Genomic DNA, 14974 nt, shown 5'->3' with positions numbered 1-14974 from the left:
AATCTGAAAGAGCTATCACATTACCATAGTGACCCATAAATAAGTCGACCAGGGATTTGGGGGTCAATTTTTGTGCATAAATGTTTAGATTTATAGATCAGTATATACAGTAACATAGGATTCAAGGAAGAGAGACTTGTCCCTCTTCCAGCAGCCTACTGGCCATGGAGTAATGAGAGGAGAGGAGAGGAGAGGAGAGGAGAGGAGAGGAGAGGAGAGGAGAAAGGGGTGGATTGCTTTTGGGTCTGGCCTCTCTGACTGCCAGCATGTGGCCCTTGACAGGACATATTTCAAGAGAATGCTGCCTTTCACAGAAAAAAAAAAGTCTTCCTGACACTTGTATTACAGTATTTGAGAATGTTTGCATTGACTGCAGTGAAGCCACATTTCTTGGAAAAGTCTCTGTAAGTTCCACAGCATATCTTCAACCTTGGCCATTCAGTCATTGTTACGCTTGGCATAAACCGAGATCTCTGGCAGCAGTCACAAAGCATTCTTTCATTGAGGAAGAAAGAGTATCCTCTGTCAGTGACTAATATTAAATCTTGCCTTCTGTACAGTTCCCTCATAGGATCTCAAAAGGGAATGTTACAGCTTTCTAGGACAAAAGTGAAATGAATAACTGGTTTAAATTTTCACATCTACATTCAGCATGTTTCGAAAGGCTACATTTGTGAACTCACGTGGGACTCTTTGAGTTTAACATTTCCCTCTTAACCTTGAGAAGACCCTAGTTTATTTATGAAATATTTTTAGCTTAAAGTGACATTATAAGTTCCAGGCACTTAGTCACTGGCTATTTTTTGCTTGCCTAGCCGACTTCATTAATAAATACCTGAGACAGCCATGGTATGGTTCATTGATCGATTAAAAGAAAGAAACACAGTGTCCTTGTCTATAACAGCAGACGTATGGGCAGAAGGAATAGTGGGAGGCAAATGCTATTTTAGCTTCCTGCAAACCTTTTCCCATGTAGAAGGGACTGATTTTTGTCTTTGTCTTTCTTTTCTTCACAGCATGGGCCTCTTATATGACCAACTCCCCCACTCTGATTGTAATGATTGGCCTTCCTGCAAGGGGCAAGACCTATGTGTCCAAAAAATTAACACGCTACCTCAACTGGATTGGCGTACCTACCAAAGGTTCTTGAGTATTATTATGTATGAGATGTTGTTAAACTATCAGTTGAAACAAGACATAATGGGAAATATGAATGTGTGCAAGTGGCTAAGAAAGGTGGCAGTCTGAAACTTAGATTAGTCCTGTTCTGGTTGATATATAGAAGCTATTATCCTTTGAGCTGTCCCCATCTTCCAGATGAGATTTTACTGTGCATGCAACTTGCCTCATTCATGGAATTTTTTATGGAGTTCATGTAACATTGCCTTCCAGATAGCCCTACTGTATTTCCCCACTGCTTCTTCTTTCTTTTTTCCTTTACCCCCATCCAGCACATATAAATAATAAGCTAAACAGTAAGAGATGGATTGGATGCATAATATCTTTGGATTGAGAGTATTGGAATACTGGGATTTTTTTTCATCTGGAAGCATCTTAAATCAGTGTCAAATGCTCTAACAAGAGTGTCATCTTACTATATTTGTTATTGTTAGTAGCAAGAGTACAGTACAAAGACAGATGTTTCAGGAGTATATTGGAAATAGAATTTCATCTCTCTTAAATTTAAACTTATAGTTAAATTTAACGGTGTTGTCCAAATGAAGTCAGCAAGCTCTATAAATTTAAGCTTTTCAGATCAGGTTGTAGTTCAGTTTGGCTTTGCTTCATTTCCCCATATGGAAAATGGAGATAATATAATTTTACTTACTTCATTTATAGGATTGCAAGGGCCTCTATGCTCTTGAATAATATTAGTGATTAGGATGAATTGAGCCCATGTTTTAATTTCCCTTTTTAAGAGTGGTTGTGGGGGCCCCTAGATGTTGTTGGATTGCGATTCCCATTAGGATAACTCGTTAAGGATTATGGGAGTTGTAGCCCTTCAAGAAGACCATATTTTCCCCATTACTGATCTGTGGTAAAAATGGAGATGGATGAATTTCAAAGATAGGCAGTTAAATCGAAAATTTATTTCTTATTGTGTTGATGTGGCCCTTTTGGGCTACAGTTGTGACTTATTTCATTTACTTCAGAATTCAATAGTATTGAATACTACTGAGTTTAACATCACTTTCAGGCTGTATTGCTTCATGAGGAATGTACTGATTGTAAAACACAGCATTGATTTGTAAAGTCCACTACAGTCTGGGGCATAAACTAGTTCCTCACACAGCAAAATTGTATTTAAATCCTATTGACATTTAAGCATGTTCTTAATGTTCTTCCACATAAATCAATCGGTTTAGAATCCTCATCTGTGGCTGGATTATGCCATTTATTTTAAAACTGTGAGGTAGGCCATGATTATGCCCATTTTACAGATGGGGAACTGAAGCTGAGAGAAAGTGGCATGGCCAAGGACACACAATGAATCCTTGACAAAGGTGAGACATGAACCTAAATTTCCAACTCCAGTTTCAGTGCTTTGCCCACTGTTTAGAACTGACTCTTGTAGTCTCTAAACAACCAAAATGGATCTCTCTTTTTGGATTGGCTTGTGATTTACAGAAATCAGTTATCCAGTTATAAATCCTGTAAAGAGTGTATGCCTATAAAAGTGTCACTGCATCAAGTGCTTTATATTGTAACACCAGTGATCTAAATGTAAATTATTACAATGAAAATTTCATGTGTGCAGTTGTTAATTAGTAAAGCTTTTGGCTTTCAAAAATTTTTGAGACAGGTATATAAATTACAATGTAACCTAGTGAGATAATGTTTATTACGAAGTGTCATCAACTGGTTTTCTTACTTTCCTTTACAAAGTGTTTAATTTAGGTGTGTACCGCCGTGAAGCAGTAAAATCATACAAATCATATGATTTCTTCAGGCATGATAACATGGAAGCAATGAAGATTCGAAAGTGAGTTAACTGCTAAATATTAATTATCTTAGTCCAATACCTGTGCTTTTGTTTCTGAATACAGTAAAGCAACAGTTCTTAATTTTTTGTTTTTTTGGAATCAGCGACTCCTTTGAGAGACTAATAAAAACGATAGACCCCCACTCCAGAAAAATGTACTTCAACACAATTTTCAATGTAACAAGAGGGAAATTTGAGGGGGGGAGGACATATTTTATCATCTGTTTTTGGCATTAAAGTCTCAAATATGGTAAAGATTGTAATCTTACACATGCTATGCTGTGACGAAGCTCCTCTTAACACTGTTCTAAGCTGGCATTGGACCCAGTCCAGGCCTCTCAAAGAGATCCATTTGATACTAAGGCTGGTATGAGCCTCCAGTATAAAATGAAACTACAGTTACCCCTCTGTTTTCACCCCTCCCGTGAAAATGGAAACTCTCATATATTCAAGCCTCATTGGCTTGAATGGCTACGTGCTCTTTTTTTCAAAGGCAATAGCTACTGTTTGGGAATAGACACCTGTGTTCTTAGAGCTCTCAAGGTTTCTCACAACATGAAGCATTTGTTTTTGTACCATGGCTATTAATAGTTATTTATACTTAGCTTTCGGTTTAGCATGATTTGTAGGAGTGTTTGTTTGAAGTAAAACTCACAATGCTAAATGTTTTTTCAGAAACAAGCTTTTAAATGACCTATCGTGCTCTTTATAAATAACACCTTAACTCCATAGATCTGGTAGAAATATAAAAATAATTTGAAAAAGGCACATATGCACTTATGAAAGCTTAGACTACATTTAGCTGTTTTGATTTTTAGGTAAGCCACTGAATGTAACAGATGATTAGAATTTAATCATTCTTCAGCTATAATGATGGGTTAATGGATGTGGGATGCAAGGTAATAGATCTGAGGATCTAGAATACTGTACTTTTTAAATGCAAATTTCAATATTGGAAAAACTGAAATAGGGCACCTGGGCAGACAGGCCAAAAGTGCTGGCTTTGGGCTGCGTTGGGAGCATGGCGTCCAGAAGCCACTTTGAGGTCATCCCAACCTGGAAGAGCTTTTTTACTTTTTTCAAATCCAGAAATCATTTGTGTACACGGGACTGAAATACAGTTTACTCAGTCAACTGGACACTTTTAGAAATGCCACAGAAGCTGTCAAAGTTCTGCCAAATTCATTATCTGTAAATCTGATTTTGAAAAGAGAAGCAGAAGGATAAGAATATAGCTGTAAAAGAGATTCTACTAAATAATTTTTCAGTTTGGCTTCTTAACAGCTTTACAATTATATTCATCCTTCTAATTTTTAATTGTATGTTTTGCAGACAATGTGCCTTGGTGGCTCTTGAAGATGTGAAAGCCTATCTCATGGAGGAATCTGGCCAGATTGCTGTAGGTACATACTAGGTTAGGCATGTTTGCTGTTAACTGATATCATCTATTGACTAATCAATAAACTTTTAACTAACTACTAGATTAGCATGCCAGTTTGGTGGCTTGAGACCAACAAATAGGTTTGATTGGATTTGATTTTGACCCACATGGTTTGATTTAAAGAGCACAAGGGGAGAGTTGCAACAGCAGCACCACCACCATATAAAAGATATTAAGAAAGGGGGTTCTCAGATTTGTTTTTGGATGAAAGAGAGGTCTGAGATCACTCTATTGGGAAGAGGTTTTTCTTGGTTGTGTTTAGAACTGGCTCCAAGTTTGAGAGGACCCAGAACAAAGGTGCCTTTTATGGACCCTTTCTTTCTGGCAGCAGTCAGAATTCCAACAGGCTCTAACCGCCATTTTAATTTCCCACACTGAGCCAGAGCGTGACACTTTCAGCACAAAATGCATGCCAGGAGGTTCGGGAAGCACTGAGCTAGGTTTCATTATAAACCAGGTACACAGGGCACATAGGCATAAGGAGGAGGGCTTGCTCAGTTCATGGTTCCATAACAGCTGCCCTAAGATGCCAAATGCTGATGGCTCACTTACGTAATTCCCTCTCCTAAGACGTGTGCTGGGCATCAACACTATGTTTGATGTATTGTGCAAAACCCTTTTTATTTTCCCAGGATTTTTAGATAATGTTTCTGGATTTTATTAGCAATTTTTATTTCTGCTTTTTATAGTGTGTTGTGTTTCAATTTGTCTGTGTATGTATAGGAGTTATTGCTTTTATATTGCCAAGATTTTTGAAGCAGAATATAAACATATTTGGATAAATAAATGTGTAACTTCACTGAACAATGGTAGCATTTCATACCACTTTAACTGCTGTGGCTCCATCCTATGGAATCCTGGAATTAATAGTTTCATGAAGTACTGAAGTTCAGAGGAATGCACGTGAGAACTCTAACTGCCTCACTGATGTACAAATCCCAATTTCTATATGATGCAGCCTTGGCCGTTAAAGCAGTACAAAAGTGCTATAATTGTGCAATGTGAATACACGTTAACACTGTCTCCAGTGGTTGGTTCATTGAGGTCTGGGATTGCTACGCCCCTTGAAAAGATCATGCAAATCCAATCACTTTCACTGACCTTGGCTGCAAATTTGAACTCTTTCATCCATTTCTCTCAGATGACCAGTCTCATGCTGAGGCCTCCTATTAGTGAGGCAATACATTGTAGTCAGTGTGAAGCATCCCTTACCAATATTTTACACTACAGATGGGTGGTGAGAGACCTTTCTCTGTCTGCTTATTGAAAATGTAGGGTAGGAAGGCCACATGTCACATGGATGGATGCAGTCAGGGAGGACATGGGACTGAGTTTGCAGCACCTGAGCAGAGCAGTGGAGGATAGGTGAGCCTGGAGATGTCTCATCCACAGGATCACCATGCGTTGAGGCTGCCTCGAGGACAGTTAACAACAACAATCATTCCTGTCTGTTACTAAATTCCTTGGGATTCAGCATGCAATTGTGATTTTAAATCAGTTTCTCTACAATGCAATTAATTTGATTGCTAAGGTTTAATGCTATCTATATAGTGTCTCACAGTGATGCTAGCAATAATAGGCTACCTAAATCCCATAGACAATTCTAGAAATTATAGCTATTCCTCCTTAATTATATTACAAATCTCTATTTTTATTTAGGTCTTTGATGCAACCAATACAACACGAGAGAGGCGGGACATGATTTTAAATTTTGCTAAAGAAAATTCTTTTAAGGTAACTACTTCATTGCAACTTTGCCCTCGTAGAAAGAACCCTTACACATCTCACTTTGTGCCTCACCAGGACCTTTGCAGATGAAAGCATGTTGTCACCTTTGGCAATCTGGCAAGAAAATTTGGGAATGCCTGTAACTGTAAGCATTCATTCAGTATAGCCCTCAGTCAACATAGGGCATGCCATTAACCTCCCATTTTATCCACACAGCTGTCCTCAGGGCAAACATGTATGCAATCAGTTCTCTAGTAGCAGAGGGCATTCCAGAAGATTGGCTTGTCTTTTGCTGAAATGGTTGTAGTGCTTACTGTTGTGCAATAAAGCACTTCCTTATCAATTGAAGAGACTTCTGTGGCCAGAACAAGCCATAAAGGTGACCTATCAGATGTTTTTGGCCTACAAGTCCCATCAGCCCTATAGCCAATGGTGGAAAAATTATGGGAGCTGCAGTCTGAAAAGATCTTAAAAGACCACAGTTGCTCACTCTGTGCACATCAGATATCTCACACTAGATTAATTCTAATTTGGAAGGATTTATTGCTGCATGATTAAGATTTACTGTATATACTCGTGTACAAGTTGACTTCATGTATAAGTCGAGGTCAACTTTTGGGGCCAAAAATATGGATTTTTGTATGACCCATGGATACGTTGAGGGTGTGCCCTCCTCAGCGTCTCCCTCACTGGGCTTTCCTCGCAAAAGAAGCCCAGCCAGGGAGAGGCTTTTGGGTGATCGTGCGCCCTCCTCGGCGTCTCCTCAGCCAGGCCCCTTCACTGAGGAAAGAGCCTCGGCGAAGAGAGGCTTTGGGGAAGGTGATCGCCCTCCCAGCGTCTCCTCGACAGGCTTCTTCCCAAGGGAAGAGGCCTGGCCGAAGAGAGGCTTTGGGGAAGGCGATTGCCCTCCCCGGCATCTCCTCGGCAGGGCTCCTTCCCAAAGGAAGGGGCGTGGCCGAAGAGAGGCTTTGGGGAAGGTGATCACCCTCCCCGGCGTCTCCTCGGCAGGGCTCCTTCGCAAGGGAAGGGGCCTGGCCGAAGAGAGGAAGGCGATCGCCCTCCCCGGCCGCTCCTCAGCCAGGCCCCTTATCTTGGAAAAGCCTGGCCGAAGAGAGGCTGCAAGGTGCGCAATCATCTCCCTCGTTGGGCTTTTCCCATCAGAGGGAGCCGAACCAAGGGGGGCTGCGGGGCAATTGGTCACCTTTGCCAGCGTCTCCCCAGCTGGGCTATCTCTTGCAGAGGTAGCCTGGCTGGGGAGAGGCTTGGTCAAATACTGCATTGCCCTGCATATAAGTCGACCCACGATTTTGGACACCATTTTGGGGCAAAAATTTCTCTACTTATAGTTGAGTATATATGGTAGTTATTACTGAAGGAGGTTTAGCGGTCTAGCACACTGAACTATATGTAAAATCTGAGTGAAAATACTAAGGGACGGTACATACTGGCACAAAGCGGCGTGGCGGCGCCAATATAAGGGCTTGGTGTGGCTCAGCGTCCACATTTGCTGAGCCCTAATATCGATGCCGTTATGTCATAAGGCTGTGGCCCCATCCAGCCCTTATGACGGTTACACCGTTACGTCCTAAGGCTGCAGCCCCATCGCAGCCCTTATGATGGTACAAAAAGGAGCCCCGTTTCGGAGCTCATTTTTGAGCTGGATCGTCGCCACAGCCGTGTGGTAATACAGCAATGATCTGGAGAAGAAAGGGATGGCCTCTGGCCATCCCTGTCTTCTCGTTTGTACCGCCCCTTAGGCAATTAATGAAAATACAGTTTGTGTTTCTGTAGTGATGTCTTTTGTAATTTGGTGCCATACAAATGTTTTGGACTTCATCTCTCACCAGCATCAGCCAGTGTGGCAAATAGTCATGAATGCTGTCAGTTGTAGTCCAGATGTCTGAAATGGGAAAGGCAGCTGTATAGGACTCTGCGTTTTATTTAGCATCTCTCCTTTCTTTTGCAGGTATTTTTTGTGGAGTCTGTCTGTGATGATCCAGAGGTCATTGCTGCCAATATATTGGTTAGTATTTTAATTTCTATGAAGGTTGGCTACCTAGTGTTCTACTATAATAAACAATAATTAAAATGGCTATAATTATTTCAATAGTACTAGAGAAAGATCTCTGTTTTGCTCATGTTTAAGGTGAGCTCAGTACTTTTTGTATTTTTTGTAGTTGCTGCGAAAGCATGAGTGGTCTATGCAACAGTAAATTTCACCCAAGTGATAAGTGTAAGACCACATGCTCCATGGTAGACTACATGTTTTGCATGCCAAAGATCCCAGTTTCATATTGGCGCAGGACAGAGTGCCCAGAAAGGGCAGCCTTCTGGCATCTGTTTTTTTGCCAGAGGGAAGCCGCAGCCACCAAACCACACAGCTTCCTGCTGGCGGAAAAAGAACCCGCGAAAATCGGGTTCTTCTCAAGCTGCAGTGGTACCATGCTGACGCCGCGCGGCGCTTACATAACAATGGCACCACCCATGCATACAGGGGGCCGCCACTGTTACGCCCTCATCACGTGCTAGGATTGTGGGGGGTGTGGGTGCTCCACCCCCAGGCAACCCTAGCACGTGACGAAGGCGTCAGTAAGGGGCCATATGTACCAGGCCATTGTTTTGCTTCACATTTCAAAGCATGGCAGGAAAATACTCCTATCTGAAATCCTAGAAAATGGCTGTCAGTCAACATAGAGCACACTGAACTAGATAGTACTGAGCCAGCAAACCAACAAAGGTCCCTACCAAAAAACCCAGATGTAAGGGGAAAAAACCTAAACTAAAGGGTTCTATCAGTCCCTATGGTCCTTCCAGCATCTGGTGAAGATCTGCTTGCTAAGACCTTTTAAATAATAATAAGAATAATACTTTTTTAAAAAAAGAAATTAGTTGCAATTATAGTTCCAAGGCACACACACCCCATACAAAGTAGTTATTTTTGATGATAATGCATTACTTTCCTGTTTTTCAAATGTAACTATGTTTTTGCTTAGTTACGTCTTTGTAGAAGCATCTGAATGCTACAAGCCACTAGCCTGTTTTACCAAATGCATTCTCATTTCATGTGCTTCCTCTACCATCTACCTATCTTCTTCTACATTCGTAACAGAGCATGTGATAGCAGCATCAAACACAATCCAGCACCCAAATCATATGATATCTGCTTCCATGATTGATTATGGAAGCCTCCATCTTGAGGGAGAGAGAGGCAGGCTAGCTCCACCAGGCCTGCCTGGAAGAAGAAGAGCCCTCCCTCCAGTCTATCTGCCTTGGTCCAGGCCTCAGAGGAAGAGAAGAATGCTGGACCAGATGCCCTCCCCCCCACACACCATTCCCTTCTCCTTTTGTGTCGTGTGTTTTTAGATTGTAAGCCTGAGGACAGGGAACCGTCTATTATCCCCTCTGTTGTAAACTGCTCAGATTCCCAGTGATTGGGCGGTATATAAATAAATCCTATTATTATTATTAAGACCATATGCCATAATTATAAAAACTACTGAACTGTTACTCTTAACTTTACAGAAAGTGAGAGTTATTCCTCATTCAGTTACAGTTATAGTGTAATATAATTATAACTTTTTTATTGGTGAAAATAATTAATTACAGTAACTCTTCATTTTAACTTAATATTTCTGATCTTTGTTAGCAATTCTTTTAGGTTGCATTTGTATGGTTTAATGTTCTATTTTATATTAGAATTTTCCTACTTGGAAGCATACAAATGCCAAGAATAAATAAACTGTATGTAAAGTACATCCCTTTATAAAAACTAGACAGTGCTGAAGACTATTAATAGATTCCGTGCTTGAAGAAAGCAGTCACTATTTATTCAGGCACAGGAGCTTAACATCAAATAGATTTGTTTACATAAAATTTGTATGACTTTCAATGGTAATTTGAAGCCATTAAATTGTTGATGTTGGGACATATTTTTTTGTGAAGATTGTATTGCAAAAATCGTGCATGCAGAGTTGAAAGAAAGGGCAATTCAATCCATCTTTTCCCACAATAAATTCATTCAAATTATCCTTTGTTTCAGTGCCAGGAGGAGATGGGCATTTCCACAGTATCTGTTTGTTTCGAAGGTTAGGGATAGTAACACTGGTGTTTTTCTGTATATTTATAAAAGTTTCCTTAACTTTGAAAGAGTCTCTCTCTCTTCAGGAAGTGAAGGTTTCCAGCCCTGACTACCCAGAGAGAAACCGAGAGAATGTGATGGATGACTTCCTGAAGCGAATAGAGTGCTACAAAGTTACTTACCAACCTCTTGATCCAGTTGATTATGACAAGTAAGATGGAATTGAGGGAACTGAGAGAATTTCAGATCATAGGATTAGATCCACAGATATCCAGAGAATAACCTGATATAAGGGGGTGATGGAAGGTGACTTTTATGATCCTTCTGACCACTAGCCCCTCCCAGAGTTTCCCCAAAACCATCTGCCAAATCAAGTGGGCTGTAAGATGGGAGAAGGTGGGATATTGCTAAAGATCAGGGAAAAAAAATCTTTTTTTTTGTGGCAAATATTTCACTCACAGAAACAGACCTGCCGAATTTTCAGTGGCTCTTACCCCCAAATCTCTATGCTACATTCAGGATAGTGTTCCCAAGTCCTTTCTTAGCATCAGGACTACCCAGAGTGAAATAAGACAGGAAAGTTACCACCTCCTTCCATTGACATATAAAAGAACTGAGCAGGATACAAGAGTGAAAATAGAAAGAGTAGAGCCAATGTGGTGAGACATAATAGTTTGCAAAATGTTATTATGCCAAAGACAGGAAATGCTAACTGCTTCAGATGTCCTAATCTATCAAGGGGAGAGGAACTTGAAGAAAATTCAACTTCCTCTTTCCCCCACTTGTTTAGAGTATTCAGAGCAACTCTGATAAACAACAGAAATCACAATTAGTTATTGCAAGAGGCTTGGGTCATCTTTGGACCATTTGCACCTGTTTATACCAGTACTAACTGAGCAGGATTCCAGGGTTTAGGTAAATTAAGAAGGTTTTGTTTAGAAAAACGCAGCGTGCAGTCACACGTAGCAATTCAAACAGGTACAGCATGCAGAGCTAACCAAAAGTGAAAATGTGGAAATGAGATAGCAGCGTTTTTAGGGGTTTGTAGGGGAGTTGTAGTTACCTGTTTCATGAGTAGGCCATGGAAAGCTGGAATGGAATGGCTGAGACTGGGAGGTCTGAGGGTGACACAGAACATACACAGAGGTGCATGCCAGCTGCATCTGCAGAGATTCAATTTTGGAACTATATTTATACCTAAAAACTAACTCCAAGCGATGGGCTATCTCGCCAGGTAACAAAGGCTGACTGTATTTTCCCAGAAATTGACAGTGTGGTTCCAGACTGGTTGATGGCTTTAATTTTAGTGTAAAAAAACAGTGATTGGAATTTTGATCAGGATATCCTGAGATGGATGGATGGGGAAGTTTGGCTGGGGACACAACAGGGCATAGTCAGAGAAGTTGGCTTAATGCTTTGTGTGCAAGCAGATCCTATATCTCAAGTTCCAAGAACTTTAGGACTGTAAAACAGATACATGGCAAAATATTTTTACTAATTCAACACTCTTGAATTATAGTGTCATGCTGTGATGATACCAAATGTTTCTGGTGTTTGCTTAATTCCAGAGATCATTCTTTCATTAAAGTGATCAACGTAGGGCAACGCTTTCTTGTCAACCGTGTCCAGGATTACATCCAAAGCAAAATAGTCTATTACCTCATGAATATTCACGTTCAGCCACGTACCATCTATCTTTGTAGACATGGTGAAAGTGAGTGCAACCTTGTTAGCAAGATTGGTGGAGATTCAGGCCTGTCAACAAGAGGAAAGCAGGTATGATACTGTTGTATAAGATTTGCTACTGCCTTTGTGTATTAGAAAGGTTGAGGCTTGTATAGCCTTCTGACATTCGGGGCTTATCAAAACATACAGTAAAATCCAAGGTGACCTGGATTTTCCAGATTCACAGTGACTCCAAGGCTTTTCTGTACTATTAAAAGTGACATCGAGGCTGTTTGCAGTAAATTTGAGTTAAGGGCCACACATTCCTCTATCCAGAGGTTGTGTTAATATGAAATGGAGAGCTTCTGAATCACACAACCATAGCTGCTTTCCATTATTTATTCTTTTCCTGTCCATCAAGAATGTGCACATATGTATTTTCGCAGAGGTGCAAATATGGAAGATTGCATATAAAATATATCAGGCAAGCAGATATACTTATATGCAATTATGTGCACAAATGCAGCTCCATTTTATAAAAAATATATAGTGATGGCACTGCTCAAACCTCCCAGATGTCTCCTAGGGACTTGTCATTTCCCGGTGGGAATGGTCCTAGCATCCTGCCCACAAAGCACAGTGTAAATTTGCTGGTTACACTTACTACACATCTGGATTTTCCAAGAAAATCTATTCTTTCCCCTAACTATCTGCAAAATAATCCCTCAGGTGCCTAAAACCTCTGCACATGGCGCAAATTGGCCAGTGTGCCATGTGTCCTGATCACAACCAATTTGGGTGAGAATTTTTTAAAAAGTGTAGACAATCCCTCAGTTTCAATTGAGATAAAGAGCAGAGGCCACAATTGAAACATACAGGGAAGAGGAGAAGTCTCCAAATGTTGCCTGGCTTTTTCTATGCTGGATCAAAAAGACTTCAATCAACAGAGGGACATCAGTTGGATAGGCCACAAAAGATATGACAAATTGTGTAATGAAATTTTTGGTTTTGTTCATTGTTTTGGAAGAGGTCTTGCTCTCTGAATTCTGTATCAAAGTCTGTCTGTGCTATGTTATCATAGCCTGACAATCAGAGTAATATCAATCTTAGGGTAGTGTTTTCATCTTCAGAATAAAAATTGCTTTAACTTCTCAGTTGTACTGCATTTCTTTCCAGTTTGCTCAAGTACTGAAAAAGTACATCAAAGAGCAGGAGATAGTGGATCTGAAGGTTTGGACTAGCCAACTGAAGAGAACAATCCAGACAGCAGAGGCTCTGGGGGTACCATATGAACAATGGAAGATATTGAATGAGATTGATGCTGTGAGTAAAAGGCCAATCACTGGTCCCAGAGTGGTTAGGAAAATGGTGGTTCCAAATACAGTTATATCTCATTTCATGAAGTAGATGTGTGCCTATTAATTCATTAACAGGAAATTTGATACCAGAGTCAGAAATAATATGGAAAGAACAAGGATAGGTTCCTACACCACAAAAAAGAGCAATTCAACATATTTCAGCAGACATTTTATCAAAAAATAACAATATGTCCATGTGAAATTAAACAACTAAGTCAGTGTTGCATACATAGACAAAAATATATGGAGTGGTCAAAGCTTTCAGAAGGCATTCATGGATGGGTTTTCCCCCCTTTCACCAGCCTCCACTTTTCTCATGATTTCCATTTGGGTGGCCAAACATATACATCTGTGCTTTGTAAATATGTTGAGGGTAGCTAGTGAGCAGAATTTACCCTTTTTTTGCCTGTTTTGCTGTTCACACATACTCAATTTAGATTTCAGGAGGCTGCTACTGTTTACCTTGCCTGTTATAAGCAGGCATACACAGGATTTGATACAGTAGAATCCTGTTCTTTCCTAGCTCAAGCTTTAGTGCATTGTTTACTGTACACACACTACTGCAACTTGACACCAAAAGTTTGTGTTTCTCCAGCCCTCCTTCACAATCTTCCCAGTGTTGATGCTTCTGAAGAAAATTATAACTAAACAGAGAACAAGAAGAAAAAAGGAAAGGAGTAGGTGGGCCTAAAAAAGACTTTGTCAAAAGGAACTTTTTTGTCAGACGCTTTGTTAAATGAGATATACCTGGATTTTATTTTTATTTTTTGCTATAAGGATATAATGCTTTTATTATTATTTTAAAAAATATATCCTTACTTCAAGGATTTACAAGATCTGAGCTAATTAGAGCTAATTATCTGTGAGCTGCCATGGATCCCACTCTGGGAGAAAGGTGACATTAAATAAATAAAAAAAATATAGCACACTAACTATGGGGCAAAACATACCACCCTTGATAAAACCGAATTGGGGCCACAGCAACCCCATGCTGTCATGGCCCAATCCACCTTTTTGCCAGCTGAAAAAGGAGTGGCCCTATATTTACTGGCCTTAATTTCAAAATTTTGTGCTATAATTATTCACATGTTTATTCAAATCCAAAGAATTGAGAGATGCCTACTCCAAAATCATAACTGCAGTCCTATGCACATTACTCGTGCCTGCAATTCAGTGTTATACTATAAGCCGCCCCTCACTTTCTGAAATGAAAGTTTCTATAATTTCTTTCAATTAGTTCCACTCATTTCTATAGATTGCACCTAGCAAAGCTCGATAAATGTCACATTTCGGAGTGCACATCTATTTCTCTTTTAATCTTTGGGAATTAATTTCCATTTTTCCAGGGAGTATGTGAAGAAATGACATATGAAGAGATTCAAAGAAAATATCCAGAAGAATTTGCACTTCGAGACCAAGACAAATACCTTTATCGCTACCCTGGAGGAGAAGTGAGGAGGTTTTATAATCAGTTAATAATGCACAGTGACTCTTATTTCATAGGTTTAAAAGGATAGATAGTATTTTATAGCAACAGCTGGTAAATACAGTATTATAAAGACCTTTAGAAATAGCTATACTGAATATAAAAGAAATTAAAAACATAATAATAACATATTCAGAACGTGTTCTTTGAATTATTACCAGTTTGAAACCTGCTGTTTCAGAGTGTGAAATCTGATAAATGCCCCTGTTTTTCCTTATTAATGTTCTTATTTTTT

At 39.9% G+C, this 14974-nt stretch overlaps 1 protein-coding gene across 6 annotated transcripts in view; it reads left to right on the top strand.

Annotated features, from left to right (window-relative positions):
- Positions 1-14974, top strand: part of PFKFB2 (6-phosphofructo-2-kinase/fructose-2,6-biphosphatase 2) — a 48503-nt gene that overhangs the window by 7303 nt on the left and 26226 nt on the right. For all 6 annotated transcript variants that reach the window (XM_089514467.1, XM_089514466.1, XM_089514464.1 and 3 more), the window contains exons 2-10: positions 1017-1142; positions 2887-2983; positions 4316-4382; positions 6084-6158; positions 8119-8175; positions 10317-10441; positions 11799-12006; positions 13072-13218; positions 14600-14704. In XM_089514467.1, the coding sequence (XP_089370593.1) occupies positions 1017-1142; positions 2887-2983; positions 4316-4382; positions 6084-6158; positions 8119-8175; positions 10317-10441; positions 11799-12006; positions 13072-13218; positions 14600-14704 (1007 nt within the window). The remainder of the gene's footprint in view (positions 1-1016; positions 1143-2886; positions 2984-4315; positions 4383-6083; positions 6159-8118; positions 8176-10316; positions 10442-11798; positions 12007-13071; positions 13219-14599; positions 14705-14974) is intronic.

Source organism: Sceloporus occidentalis, unplaced genomic scaffold (genome assembly GCF_023333645.1).
Source record: "Sceloporus occidentalis isolate IW3139 unplaced genomic scaffold, rSceOcc1.0.p SCAF_3, whole genome shotgun sequence".
Lineage (NCBI taxonomy): Eukaryota > Metazoa > Chordata > Lepidosauria > Squamata > Phrynosomatidae > Sceloporus > Sceloporus occidentalis.
The sequence above is the reverse complement of the archived record's forward strand: the minus strand, read 5'-3'. Positions and strand labels throughout refer to the sequence as shown.